General features: G+C 38.6%; 1 protein-coding gene across 6 annotated transcripts in view; it reads right to left on the reverse strand.

The window, feature by feature from the left end:
* rbfox3a (RNA binding fox-1 homolog 3a) overlaps positions 1 to 15892 on the reverse strand; it is a 1176173-nt gene that overhangs the window by 59511 nt on the left and 1100770 nt on the right. For 4 of the 6 annotated variants that reach the window (XM_061908671.1, XM_061908672.1, XM_061908668.1 and 1 more), the window contains 3 exons: positions 9931 to 10063; positions 6001 to 6043; positions 5783 to 5847 (listed from right to left, as the gene is read on the reverse strand). In XM_061908671.1, coding sequence (XP_061764655.1) covers positions 5783 to 5847; positions 6001 to 6043; positions 9931 to 10063 — 241 coding nt within the window. The remainder of the gene's footprint in view (positions 1 to 5782; positions 5848 to 6000; positions 6044 to 9930; positions 10064 to 15892) is intronic. The other 2 variants (XM_061908673.1, XM_061908669.1) reach the window with 1 other exon arrangement.

Here is a 15892-nt window from a genome sequence, read left to right on the forward strand (position 1 = left end):
ACATGTCTCGCTGTCAACCCTCACAAGGCGCGTGGGTCGTGACTCGCACACTCGTAAAACATAATTCCATTTAATAACAGCTGCTAAAGTTAATGCTGCACAGCTTCAGAGGTGGCAGTATTAATTCAAAAATTGTGAAAACAATTAAAGATAAGTTCACTTTGTCTTGATAAACACCAGCTTTTATTCACACCTGATAGGCTCCAGCATCCCCCGCGACCCCGACAGGGACAAGCGGTAGAAAATGGATGGATGGATATACCCACAGTTGCAATAGTTTTTGCCAACCACTCATGCCTCTCTCTCTGCCTGTGGGCTCCTCATGCAACAACAAATAATATTAATGCAAATTAAATGAGTTAGCTATATTGCCATAATGGGACAAATAAAAGTCTGTCTAGCGTATGTGATGGCAGAAGTGGTTAAAAGGTTGTATACACCGAAGAAAATGCTCACAACTCTCAGATTTTTGAGAGATATTCCCAACATCCGACGTCCAAACCTACACACTAGAGCCAATTTAGTGTTGCCAATCAACCTATCCCCAGGTGCATGTCTTTGGAGGTGGGAGGAAGCCGGAGTACCCGGACGGAACCAACGCAGGGAGGAAATGTAAACTCCTTACAAAAAGACTCCAAGCCCTTGAATCGAACCCAGGAATTGTAAGGCACAAGCACTGACCATTGTTATACCGTGCAGTCTGTCAACATCCATCCATTTTCTACCGCTTATTCCCTTTGGGGACGCGGGTGGCACTGGTGCCTATGTCAGCTACAATCGGGTGGGAGGCAGTGTACACCCTGGACAATTCGCCACATCATCGCAGGGCCAACACAGATAGACAGACAACATTCACACACTAGGGCCAATTTAGTGGTGCCAATCAACCTACCCCCAGGTGCATGTCTTTGGAGATGGGAGAAAGCCGGAGTACCCGGGGGGAACCCACGCAGTCACGGGGAGAACATGCAAACTCCACACAGAAAGATCCCGAGCCCGGGATTTAACCCGGGACTACTCAGGACCTTCGTATTGTGAGGCAGACGCACTAACCCACCTACCAGCGTGCTGCCCAGTCTGTCAACATATAAAAGCAAATTCTTTGGAGAAAATAAAAACTATATGCAAACTGAACAACAGTACAATATCACAATATAATTCAACGGTGCAATATTAAATGCAACAACTTTCTTTGGAGACAACAGGCTCAGAAAGACGCAAATTCAGTTTTCAACGATTCCTTCCTGACTTGCCGACGTCGATGGTTCTGCTCCAATGACCAGTGGGTTAGTGTCTGTGAGTCATCATTCATCGATGAACGATGATTCAGTGGGACTCATCGTTCACTTTGTAGTGCCTTCACTTAGTATATATGATACAGTGCGTCGTCGCACACATGCCTACCGGTGACACAGCAAGTGACTCAGCTCGGGCAGGAAGTGGAAAGGAGAGTTGATATGGGGCTAGTTCATATACAAACACGCAATTAGACTAACAGTGTCAGGCTTGTCCCTGACAGTTTGGTTATGTTATAGTTTTTCCTCTGTTTGTCTTTATTTCCTGTCAGCGCTTTTATTTTGGTTGTTTCCTGCTTTTCTCCCTGAGCGCTGTTTCCCCTCATCTGCTGCTGATTGGCACCTGGCAACACCTGGTGTCAATCAGCTGGCTGCTATATAAACCTGCTTTACCCTCCAGTCAGTTCTGGGGTATTGCCGTTGTCGCCATAAGCTACAATCTATAATCTGTGACCTGCATGCTGTAGCTGTTTGCAGCTTGATGTCTTTTTGTTCCTAGTTACTGTTTGCTGGTTCCTGTTTCCAGTTTGCCTATTCCTGGTTCCTGGTTTGTGTATTTTCTTTATTTAAGACATTAAATTATGTTTTCCTGCACCAAGCCTGCCATCTCTCCATATTGGAGTTTGTCACCAACACCTCGTGACAAACAGGGGTATAATTAATTACATGTTAAATGGTTTATTCTCTTGATTGGCGAGTCACTGACCGAGTTACTAACAATTCTTTCCTGACTCTCACATCACTTGACCGGTAAAAAATGCTGTTACACAAATTTAGTAATACTGCAAAATATAGACGGTTAGAACACAGACATGTTCTGTTAAAGGCCTACTGAAACCCACTAGTACCCGCCACGCAGTCTGATAGTTATACATCATTGATGAAATATTAACATTGCAACAGATGCCAATACGGCTTTTTTAGTTTACTAAATTACAATTTTAAATTTCCCGGGAGTTTTGTCTTGGAAACATTGTGTAATGATGATGTGTACGCAGGACGTCACGCGTTTTTAGGAAGTATGAGCGCTACGCACACACAGAGCTAAAAGTTGTCTGCTTTAACGGCATAATTACACAGTATTTTGGACATCTGTGTTGCTGAATCTTTTGCAATTTGTTCAATTAATATTGGAGAAGTCACAGTAGAAAGATGAAGTTGGGAAGCTTTAGCCTTTAGCCACACAAACACACGGTGATTCCTTGTTTAAAATTCCCGGAGCTGAAACTTTACTATGGATCAGAGTGCGTTCAAGCAGTCATGGATACTATCGAATGTCAACCAGCAGGTTTCGGTGAGAAAATTGTGGTTAAAAAGTCGCCACTTACCGGATATCAGCTGAGCTTGTGTTGTCCGTACAGCTGCCGTCGACACCCGTGAGACATGGTGTCAACACACCCGTGAACAAACCCCTCCGACTGACAGGTAATATTAAACTCACTAAAACACTAGCAACACAATAGAAAGATAAGGGATTTCCCAGAATTATCCTAGTAAATGTGTTTAAAAACATCGGAATAAGTCCCAATGCTATCGCGTTTTTTTTTTTTAACTCTATTTTTTTCTTTTTTTTTCTAGTCCATCGCTATCAATATCCTCAAACACAAATCTTTCATCCTCGCTCAAATTAATGGGGAAATTGTCGTTTTCTCGGTCCAAATAACGGTTTTTGTTGGAGGTTCCCATTAAAATCAAGGTGAATATGTGAGGAGCCCCCACACTTGCGACGTCATTGTCTGCGACTTCCGGTAAAGGCGAGGCTTTTTCAGAAAGTACCAAAAGTGGCGAACTTTATCGTCGATTTTCTCTACTAAATCCTTTCAGCAAAAATATGACAATATCGCGAAATGATCAAGTATGACACATAGAATGGACCTGCTATCCCCGTTTAAATAAGAAAATCTCATTTCAGTAGGCCTTTAAACCATTAATGGTAAAATACTGTAAGCTAGCAAATGGTGTTCTTGTTATATTTTTTGCTTTGAAAAGTGTAATAAAGTTACAAACAACAACTTTATTAAAAGGGACAGTATCAATATTAATAATAATAATATCAATAATAGTTTTTTGGTTTTCATCCATTCATGAATTGAAAAAAAAAAAAGTTTTTGTTTGAATTGCTTTTTGAAAATTATAAATCCATTTGAAAAAAAAATAAAGAAAAGTTGTGATTTCAATGCGAATCTATTTTTTGAACACCCCTACTCGTCACTGTCATTGGTGGAGTTTGTGTGTGTACCATATTTTTCGGACTTAAAGGCGAACTAAAAATCAAATTTTCTCAGAAATTGACAGTCCACCTTATATCTCCAAGCAATGTTATTTGGTACACGGTGCAATGATAAGTGTAACCAGTAGAGGGCAGTCACACACAAGAGATACATGTGGACTGCAGGTTGACTGACGCCTCTTCAATAAATGAATCAAGCCCAAAACGTTGATGTTTCATTGAGAAAATAAAAAATTACACACAGCGCTCAAAACTATGTCAAAATGTTTTAGTACGACTTTGGTAAGTTATTAAGCTACGATTGTTGGAGCATTACACCTACTGTAGTCAGAAGTGTTGTGCTTCAAAATACGGGTTTTAATATGGTGTGTGTATAAAGACCCCAAAATTGTACGTTTCGTTTCGACCTATATTGCAAAACCAATTTGATTCTTGCGGTTGTGTATTTGGGATCTGCACAAGTCGTAGTCGATAAACTCGTTCTTTTTCCTCCATCCTCTTGTTGATGGGCATTCATTCTCCGCTGTTGCCATTTCTAAAATAAAGAAGCATACAGTTCTAACTTATACCTGTCAGTAAACCTGCTATGGAAGTCTTAAAAGCTACCGGTACAACAAAGATGACGGGGAGAAGACGCTGTTGAAGTGGAACCATGTAAATAAGTGAAGTATTTATATAGCGCTTTTCTCTAGTGACTCAAAGTGCTTTACATAGTGAAACCCAATATCTAAGTTACATCCATCCATCCATTTTCTACCGCTTGTCCCTTTTTGGGTCATGGGCGGTTGCTGGAGCCTATCTCAGCTGCATACGGGCGGAAGGCGTCGTACACTTTGGACAAGTCGCCACCTAATCACAGGGCCAACACAGATAGACAGACAACATTCACACTCACAAACACACATTTGGGACCATTTAGTGTTGCCAATCAACCTATCCCCAGGTGCATGTCTTTGGAAGTGGGAGGAAGCCACACTACCCGGATGGGAACCCACGCAGTCACGGGCAGAACATGCAAACTCCACACAGAAAGATCCCGAGCGCAGGATCAAACCCAGGACCTTCATATTGTGAGTCAGACGCACTAACCCCTGTTCCACCTTCCAAAATGTAATACTGCTTGTTGATTAGTGATTTTGGAGTAATTATGTGAATACCACAGAGCATTTCTATTCTGCAATTCTCAGCAATCCAAACTATAATATACAGTGTGGCAAAAAAGTATTTGGTCAGACACCGATTGTGCAAGTTCTCCCACTTAAAATGATGACAGAGGTCTGTAATTTTCATCATAGGTACACTTCAACTGTGAGAGACAGAATGTGAAAAAAAAATCCAGGAATTCACATTGTTGGAATTTTAAATAATTTATTTGTAAATTATGGTGGAAAATAAGTATTTAGTCAACCATTCAAAGCTCTCACTGATGGGATGCTGACTTGGGATGTAACTCAGTATTCTTCTTCCTCCAAACACGACAAGTTGAGTTTATACCAAAAAGTTCTATTTTGGTTTCATCTCACCAAATGACATTCTCCCAATTATCTGCTGTATCATCCATGTATCCATTTTGGTATAAACTCAACTTGTCGTGTATCCAAAATGCATACATGGATGATACAGCAGAGGAATGGGAGAATGTCATGTGGTCAGATGAAACCAAAATAGAACTTTTTGGTATAAACTCAACTTGTCGTGTTTGGAGAAAGAATAATACTGAGTTGCATCCCGAGAACACCATACCTACTGTGAAGCATGGGGGTGGAAACATCATGCTTTGGGGCTGTTTTTCTGCTAAGGGGACAGGACGATTGATCCGTGTTAAGGAAAGCATGAATGGGGCCATGTATCGTGAGATTTTGAGCCAAAACCTCCTTCCATCAGTGAGAGCTTTGAATGGTTGACCAAATACTTATTTTCCACCATAATTTACAAATAAATTATTTAAAATTCCTACAATGTGAATTCCTGGATTTTTTTTCACATTCTGTCTCTCACAGTTGAAGTGTACCTATGTTGAAAATTACAGTCCTCTGTCATCATTTTAAGTGGGAGAACTTGCACAATCGGTGGCTGACTAAATACTTTTTTGCCCCACTGTATATTGACACGTTCCAAACAACACACAGTTTCCATAATCCCACATTTTCTGCGACAAATTGTAAGTGAAAGGGAATGGACAGGTTTGACAAGTTCCACATTTGTCATATTTGTCTGCCAAATCAGAGCACTCTAAAGACTATGGAAGCCATCATACCTGTCGCTGTATGCAGCTGCAGCAGTAGCAGCTGGCTGGGCATATCTGTAAGATGCATATCCGCCCTACGAAAGAGACAATGGATTTCAATCATCCCTAATTGTAAACAAATAAGTAAAGTTTCAACATTTAATCAAATACTCATAAATAAAACATTTAACTTGACTGATGATGCAGTCTATTAACTGTGGAAGAAATACATTTAGATGAGAACTCACATATATTTCTGCCCCATAAAAGCCATCCTGGTAGACCACACTGCTGACAGAAATAAGAGAGAGGATGCATCTTTTAGATTAAATACTTTTTAAATAAAGAGACAATGCAAAATATGAGAGAGCTGAAAAAGGTTAAACATCTTCAGTTGTGCCTATTAGGTCTTTATTTTCCTAAAATAAAAAGTAGTTGTGCATTAACTTCCACTTGACCTTCAATAACCCCTCAGTCATAATGCTAATGATTTTACAATAATAAATACCAAGAAAGAAAATGATAGCAGCAGCTTCTCCTTTTAAAGGGAGGCTGTTCAATTTTGTCACATTCCACTTTGCAGTTTAAGACACTTTATGAATGTCTGAAGAACATTTTGCATTATATTAATTTATATTATTATGTGTTGTCTACCTTGTACTTTTTTTGGTGTCATTGCCTGAAATAAATGAATAAATGAATGAAAAATAAAAATGAACATTCCGTTTTCCTTTACTATGTTAAGTGTTTTCGTGACAAGACAACACACACGGGTTTTGAGGTTAAAGGATCATTTTGATTTCCTGAAACATAATCCAACGTGCTCAGAAGTGAATTACAAATCAGCTTTTATGTTGCACGACGTTGTGGTCGAAATTGGAATTGCAACAAAACAAAATTGTATTCTACACTCCACTGCCATCTGGCGGCTAAAGTGGATAGTGCACCCCCACAATTTGTCCCGTTCTATGTGTCAGGTAAACCGTGACAAATGGGGCCATATCCAATCCACTTGATTTATATAGCACATTTCAAAAAACAATAGAAGTTTTACAAAGTGCTGCACAGAAGTTGAGACATACTTACTAGGACAGTGGTTCTCAAATGGGGATACGCGTACCCCTGGGGGTGCTTGAAGGTATGCCAAGGGGTACATGAGATTTTTTTTTTTTTTTAATTCTAAAAATAGCAACAACTCAAAATCCTTTATAAATATATTCAACAAAATATGAATGTACGTTCATAAATTGTGAAAAGAAATGCAACAATGCAATATTCAGTGTTGGCAGCTAGATTTTTTGTGGACATGTTCCATAAATATTGATATTAAAGATTTATTTTTTTGTGAAGAAATATTTCGAATTAAATTCATGAATCCAGATGGATCTCTATTACAATCCCCAAAGAGGGCACTTTAAGTTGATGATTACTTTTATGTGTAGAAATCTTTATTTATAAATTAATCACTTGTTTATTTTTCAACAAGTTTTTAGTTATTTTTATATCTTTTTATCCAAATAGTTCAAGAAAGACCACTATAAGTGAGCAATATTTTGCACTGTTATACCATTTAATAAATCATAAACTGATGACAAAGTGCTGTATTTTACTTCTTTATCTCTTGTTTTCAACCAAAAATGCTTTGCTCTGATTAGGGGGTACTTGAATTAAAAAAAATGTTCACCGGGGGTACATCACTGAAAAAAGGTTGAGCACCACTGTACTAGGAGAGTCAGTAATATAAAACATTTAACTATAAAATAATAAATACATCAGAGAAAATAAAATAGACACAACTCTCATGCTGGTTTAAAAGCCAAAGAGAAAAAATATGTTTAAAGACGGGATTTATAACTTATTAAAGAGGGAGCCGTGCAAATATGAATCCCCTTCTTAGTGTAGGCTTAACTCTCTTATGCTTTTTTTTTTTGTTGTGGTATGAAATAATCCATTTTCACGATCCAAACATTTAAACCTAAATGATCTGCTAGCTGAGAATGGGCCTCGATTTATTCGTCAGATCAATGTTTTTGAAATAACATTTTTACAATAGTGGAAAAATTGCAGGGGAGTGTGACTAAATACTTTTTTAAAGTCTCTAGCAAAAATGTGTGTTGCAGTACCTGTAACCGTTGAAGACCTCTGCTCAAAATTGATGGACAGAATCAAGCACCAAAAAGGACAAGACATTTTCTACAATATATAAAGCTATGAAGTATATCACATAATTGTAATTAATTGTTGTGATTAATTACAAGAGCAAATTAACATCCTTAAAACGGGACCATTCATCATGTTTTTTTGTATTGTTTCCCACACTAGTTACTTTTTACATTTCCACTGCAGATACCTTTGACTTCCTGCACATGGCATATCATTCGCCAATAAGTGGCGTCCACAAGCACAGTGGCTGCGGCAGATAGGCCGTTCCTCTTCGTGAAGTGCCATGCACTCTCAACCACGATCTGCTGTTGCCGTTTCTACTTTTGCAGTCTTTTCATTATTGCCGCCTCATTACCTTGTCTTCCTCCCAGGCACATTGATCCACTCCAGCTGCACATTTTTGCCTCGAGTTTCCTATTGTGCTCGCTTGTTTGTTCCTTTTCCGTGGTGCTCTTTGTTTTTTTTTTATTCCCATGTCACCAGTCCATACCTGATTTTTGTCTGTTGGTCTATTCGTGAACACTACATTAAAGTCTGTATTTTGCCAATTCTGCCTCTTTGTATCACACGGTCTTATCTATTCCAGCTTTATCGTATTAATCTCTTATCTTTTCACAGCCTTCTGCCTGTCATCTGCATTTCTTGGTCTTTTATTATTTGTGTCAGCACTCTTGTATTTGTTACCTTCTTGAGACCGACGAAAAATGCCTCCCTCTTTAGGACCACCCTTTCTAGATAAATAAAGATAAGTATTTACAACATTAATAATATATACATACTATGCAAATATAAAAAAAGTTTGTTGGGAAAAATTAGTTGGAATTTCACAAGAAAAGCTTAGAATTTTGGTAGTATTATAATAAAAGTCGTCATTTTACTCAACAAAAGTCATAATTTTGCAAAAAAAACCTGAAGATTTGTGCAATATTATGATGAAAGTTAGCATTTTACTCAATATCAGTTGCAATTTTACAAGAAAAAGCTTTACATTTTGGCAATTTAATGAAAAGAGTTGGGATTTTCATTGACAAAAGTCACCATTTTATAAGAAAACTTTAAAATTTTGGCAATATCATAATACTAATCTGAATTTTACTTGGCATTTACTCAAAAAATATGACTTTTACAAGAACAACAAAAAAATTGGCAATATTGTGATAAAAGTGAACATTTTTATGACAAATGTCACCATTTTGCATTAAAAAGTCATAATTTTACATAAAAAAGGAAATAAGTTTACAATAAAATATTGCAATATACAGAAACAGAAAGAAAATGAGAAACTGTTCCCAATTGTATAAGAAATAAGTCGACACATTTTGAGAAAAATATGTTTTTTTATTGTTGTTTGTAATTGGGTTTTAATCATCATTATTTACTTCGAGTTATTAAAGTATGTATCTACATACATATTTATTTTATTTGTTTTATTAATTTTGGCCAAAGGGGGCGCATTTCAATTTCTAACACACACTTGTTATTTCACATGCTGACCAGAGAAGGAGCACTTTTAAAACCCACACACACTCAATTTGAAAAATCCCTTCTTTTTGGGACCACCCTCATTTTGACTGATTTCACCATTTGGTATGCAAATGAGACAGTATCTATTAGATGCAATGAGTTTCTGTATTGGGACCATGATTTATGTCCTAACTTGTTCACCGGTCCTCATATGGAAGGTACTTTTCCTTGTTGATGTCTCAAGAAGGGTAGAAATGCAAGAACACACACACACACTTGTTCAGATAACACGATCTTGCTCTGTCTGGGGGGGCCCATTTGAGTGTGCAGGCTAGGTCATAGCAGTTCAGTCACAGCAGAAAAAAGAGCGACACAGAAAAAAAGAAAGACAAATTGGGCCATTCTGGAATCAAAGAGCAATTTTCCGCTCTATTAGAAAATGTCCTTTTTGTTTTCCACTCACCATTCTTCTATTATGGCACGCGTGTGCGTTTAAATGTGTGTGTGAGACTGGTGATGTTGTTATATGTGAACATATGCATGTCACTCACGCGCCATAGGCAGGGATAGGAGGGGGAGGCGGTGCAGCACGGAATGTGTTAAAGACAGCCCGGCCCCTCCCTCTCAAATGGGCCCCTCTATAGGCCACTGTTGCCCCTGTGGTGGGGTATGGAAACCCTGTGACTGAAAGAGAAATCACACAAAAACAAAATGCATGGGTTAATTTTTTTTGTACAAATACTTAAATAAACAGCCATTATTTGGGGAATGTCTCTCAGATTTGCAGGCCAAGGATGTCAAACTGGTTTTCATCGAGAGCCACATCGCAATGGACCCCAGAGGGCCATTTAGAAAAATAAATAATACAAATATATGAAAATGTTCCTCATGATATTGTAAATATAATACGATATGATACACGATTAAAGAAGCTTTTAAATCTGTTTTTTATCTTTTCAACAAATTACTGTGGAAAAAAAGGTACATTCTGGCATAAAAACTGGAGGCTCAGTTGCCAGAATTTTATCATAAAATTTACCATGTTTGTTTTTTCAGCATACCGTATTTCCTTGAATTGCCGCCGGGGTGCTAGTTAATTTAAAACCTCTTCTCACTCCTGCGCTTATCAAAGGCATGCTGTAAAATTAAGCATGCGCTAATTATTTTAAAACCTCTTCTCACTCCGGCACTCACCAAAGGCATGCAAAAAAAATTTGAGTGTGATGTAAGCTTGGACCTTAAATCCTACTGAATTGCTCTTAATCATCTTCCCTATGCGATTTCAAATTACCGGTATTGAAATCAGCCTCTTCCATTTTGAAAAAAATGACGGAGTAAGTGTCACTCGTGACGTCACGAGTTTGACCAGGCGGTAATACTAAGCATGCGCTAATTATTTTGCGAAGCGAGTTTAACCCGGCAGTAATTCAAGGCAGGCGCATACTATATGCCCTGCGGCGATTCAAGGAAATACGGTATTCCTGTAAATGGAAAAAAAAAGACCACCATTTTTTTTACAGTGGTATGTTAGTGAAATTATTTCACAAAACAAATAAAAAATCATCAAACAGTATATTATAACAGTAAAAATGTCTCTAAATAAAACCCCGGAAGACAAGATCACTTGTCTTCCTGGCGGTCAGCTCCTACAGATCCAATCAGAGGATTTAAAAAAAGAAGTAAGCAGAGCCCACAACGGAGCCTCCTCATTGGCTGATGCGATATATAGTGAAGTGCGTGCACCGTGCAAACTTGTTTTCAGTAAAGCATGGCTGCCGAACACTCACCTGGAAAGATGGCATTACCTGTGCTTGCTATTACAACGTAAACTGCTAAAGAACCCCAAAAGAGGAAATCAAAGGAAGAAAAGAAAGACGGTAAGCTTACTGTTGGCCTTGGCTTGCCATCAAAGTTGGCCTATACGATATATATTATATAATATATTATTATATATTATTATTTCGATGGTGGTCCGTGCGGTCAAACTAGACATTTTAGCAGGGTAATGCCAACAATCTGTCCCGACTCCCAACTAAAATATTGCTGCGTACCGTATTTTTCGGACTTTAAGTTACAGTTTTTTTCATAGTTTTACAGGGGGTGCGACATATACTTCGGAGCAACTTATGTGTGAAATTATCAACACATTACCGTAAAATATCAAATAATATTATTTATCTAATTCGCGGACGAGACAAAGAAAATGTCAGCAATCGTCACACACACGTCAACCAATAAGAATTCGGCGAGGGAGGGTCATTGCAGAAGTGCATTGTGGGTCATGGAATGCTAACTGCTATATGCTTTATGGTACTGCCGTAGCTATTAAAATGAATAATTTCATCATTGGCAGTAACTTATGAAAACTGAGAAACGCTGAACAAAAATGGCACCGAAAAGGAAATCATGTACTGCAGATTACAAGCTGGACGTAGTGAAATATGTAGCAGAACACGACAAGAGGAAGCCGTGCATACCTTTGGAGTTGGCAGAGTTGTTTAGAAGCGACATCGAGGAAGAAGATTTCATGGGATTTATCGATTAGAAGTGACGGATTGTTTGGTAAACGTATAGCATGTTTTAAATGTTATAGTTATTTGAATGACTCTTACCATAATATGTTACGTTAACATACCAGGCACCTTCTCAGTTGGTTATTTATGCCTCATATAACGTACACTTATTCAGTCTGTTGTTCACTATTCTTTATTTATTTTAAACTGTCTTTCAAATGTCTATTATTGGTGTTGGATTTTATCAAATACATTTCCCCCAAAAATGCGATGTACAGTATATATGTTTTTTTCCTTCTTTATTATGCATTTTAGGCCGGTGCGACGTATGCTCCGGATCGATTTATAATCCAAAAATTACGGTAATTTTACAAATACATATGGCTAATCGACATCAGTAAAATGTGGCAGAATTACTTAGTGAACCATCTTCATCTTGCAAGAAGCATAAACAAGAGAAATCTACAGCTTAAGACTCGTCAATTGCCATTTGAAGTTGCTTGGAGTAGGATTCGGATTCTGCTGTGTATCTGGCAACCGCAATCATGGAGAGTGGTTGGGCATTACAGAATTATGACCGTGATTGTGGTAACATTTCTGGCCACATTACTACACATAAATGATAAATGGGTTGTACTTGTATAGCGCTTTTCTACCTTCAAGGTACTCAAAGCGCTTTCACACTACTTCCACATTTACCCATTCACACACACATTCACACACTGATGGAGGGAGCTGCCATGCAAGGCGCCAACCAGCACCCATCAGGAGCAAGGGTGAAGTGTCTTGCTCAGGACACAACGGACGTGACGAGGTTGGTACCAGGTGGGATTTGAACCAGGGACCCTCGGGTTGCGCACGGCCACTCTCCCAATGCGCCACGCCGTCCCCATGGCACCTTTAAGGCTTTCGTGGGCCAATTTAATGAAGTGGCACACCAGATCTGAACTTATATTTAATTAAATACACTGCAAAGACCAAATATTTAATGTTCGAACTGAGAAACAACATTTTTTTGTGCAAATAATCATTAACTTAGAATTGATAAGCAGCAACACCGTGTTGGCCCTGCGATGAGGAAGCGACTTGTCCAGGATGTACATCGCCTTCCGCCCGAATGCAGCTGAGATAGGCTCCAGCATCCCACGCAACCCCGAAAGGCACATACGGTAGAAAGTTGAAGGATGGATAGACCACATTTCAGAAAAGTTGGCACAGGGGCATGTATACCACTGTGTTACATGGCCTTTCCTTTTAACAACACTTAGTAAACGTTTGGGAACTGAGGAGACCAATTCTTGAAGCATTTCAGGTGGAATATTTTCCCATTCTAGCTTGATGTACAGCTTAATTTGTTCAACAGTCCGGGGTCTACGCTTAACAATGCGCCACACATTTTCAATGGGAGACAGGTCTGTACTACAGGCAGGCCAGTCTAGTATCCACACTCTTTAATATGAAGCAACACTGTTGTAACACATGCAGAATGTGGCTTGGCATTGTCTTGCTGAAATAAGCAGGGGCGTCCATGAAAAAGACATTGCTGGGATGGCAACATGTTGCTACAAAACCTGCATGTACCTTTCAGCATTAATGGTGCCTTCACAGATGAGTAAGTTAGCCATGGCCTGGGCATTAATACACCCCCATACCATCACAAATGCCGGCTTTTAAACTTTGCGCCTCGAACAGTCTGGATGGTTCTTTTCCTCTTTGGTGCAGAAGCCTTAAAGGTGCCATATGTAGCAATGTGGCCAGAAATGATACTACGATCACAGTCAAAATCCTGTAGTCCCCTCCCCCTCTCCCTAACTGAGGTTGTCAGATAGGCAAGATCTGGCACCCAAGCCTAGAGTTTGACACCTGTGGCTTATAGGGAGGCTTTTCAAACAACCTGTCCAGTTACAATTGTCCAACCTACTGCTGCAGGTCATGCTGAAGAATTTAGAGGTAGTCTTTTTTCATCTTTCCGTTCACAAGGAGCCGTGCAGTTGTTTCCACCGGCTGCAAAACAACCCTGGAGCATAATAACAACACCATCTTACCTAACAGGGGCCGTCCCAACGGACCACACAGTTTTCCTCGGGAACTGAGTTGTTCAAACTTTTTCCACAAAGGGTTACCATAAAGAAAAAGTGAAGGATGCGGAGGGGACATTTTGACAGATTTTATGCATTAAAGATGCTTAAACCAACTCAATTCAGGTCCCTGTAAGCCACATGTGTAAAACTCGAGACGGGGGGCCAGATCTGGCTCGCCCTATCATTTTATACGGCCCGTCAAAGCCTGGGAATAATTTGCGTCAAAAAATATTTTTTCTATTTTCTTACTAAATGTACTCATTCTTTCCATTTTGACAGAATAAATGAAATTGCATCTCTTTTAAACTGTAATATTATATAATATTGCACAATATAATATATTACAATACATTCCAAACATGTTTTTTTTCGTTAAAATAAAAAGAACAAACTTAAATATCTGTTTAACAAATTGTACAATGATTTTGCGGCAAAAACCCGGCAGATCAGTTGCCGGAACTTCAATGTTAAAAAAAAAACTGTGGAACCGTTTTTGCATTTTTAGTAAAACACAATTAAATCGACAACCATATATTTTACAGTACAAAACTGGCAGTTTAATCAGCAGATAAAAACACAATTGTGGTACAGTTTTCCCCATCTACAGTAATACACTGTAAAAACAACTGTCGGTTTTACTGTAAAATTCTGGCAACTGGGATGCCAGTTTTTTACCATAACAAATAGTTTTACCATTATTTTTAATTTACAGTAATATGCTGTAACAAAAACCCACTATAATATTTACGATGTCCGTAAAAAAAAAGTCTTGTTATCCAATGCACATCTTAATGCGATATCATTAAAAAATTTTTTTATCTATTAATATTTATATATTACCCACCGTTACAAGACGCCCTCTCACGGCAACGATATGGCCCTAATGAAAATGAGTTTGACACCCCTGATATAAGCTATCTGAATAAAACATCTACATGTTAATGTAATATCCCAAAATATATCTTAATAATCATACTCTTATTTTGTTTTTACAACAAGCTGAGGGGCAATGAAAACCAGCTGCAAACCCCAAAATGTACTTTTGACACCCCTGCTATACAAGTTAATTTTATGGTCAAACTCCAAGAAAAAAATCAAGCAACATTCTTTGTGTACTGAGAACTACAGATGTACTGTCAAACGGTAGAAAATGGATGGACATATCAACTAGAGAAGGCAATTTAATGTATGTGGATGTATTAGAATTTGGAAAATGAATAACCTGAATATTTTAAAAATGGAATAGATTGAATTAGGTGACAAATGTGAAAGTAAAATAAATTATATAATACAAGTAAATGGTTAGTTTAATGACGGTAACGGTAGAGTAATGCAATAAACGTGGGACTTGTAAACAATTGTCTATTCATTTTCAATGGGAATCTTGTAATGGAAATTGTGGGTTTATAGAAAATATCGGACTTTTTAAAATGTATCAATAGCTAGCCATCGTGTCCTTAATTATGTTGTCTGAATCCGTTGTGAAAGTAGTTGAGTTTCATTCATCCATCCACCCATTTTCTACCGCTTGTCCCTTTCGGGGTCGCGTGGGGTGCAGGAGCCTATCTTAGCTGCAATCGGGCGGAAGGTGGGGTACACTCTGGAAAAGTCACCACCTCATTGCAGGGCCAACACAGATAGACAGACAACATTCACACTCGCATTCACACACTAGGGCCAATTTAGTGTTGCCAATCAACCTATCCCCAAGTGCATGTCTTTGGAGGTGGGAGGAAGCCGGAGTACCCGGAGGAAACCCACGCAGTCACGGGGACAACATGCAAACTCCACAAAGAAAGATCCCGAGCCCGGAATTGAACCCAGGACTACTCAGGACCTTCGTATTGTGAGGCACATGCACTAACCCCTGTTCCACTGTGCTGCCCAGTTGAGTTTCAATAAAACACAAAATAAATAGA

This window comes from Nerophis ophidion, linkage group LG08, assembly GCF_033978795.1.
Source record: "Nerophis ophidion isolate RoL-2023_Sa linkage group LG08, RoL_Noph_v1.0, whole genome shotgun sequence".
NCBI lineage: Eukaryota > Metazoa > Chordata > Actinopteri > Syngnathiformes > Syngnathidae > Nerophis > Nerophis ophidion.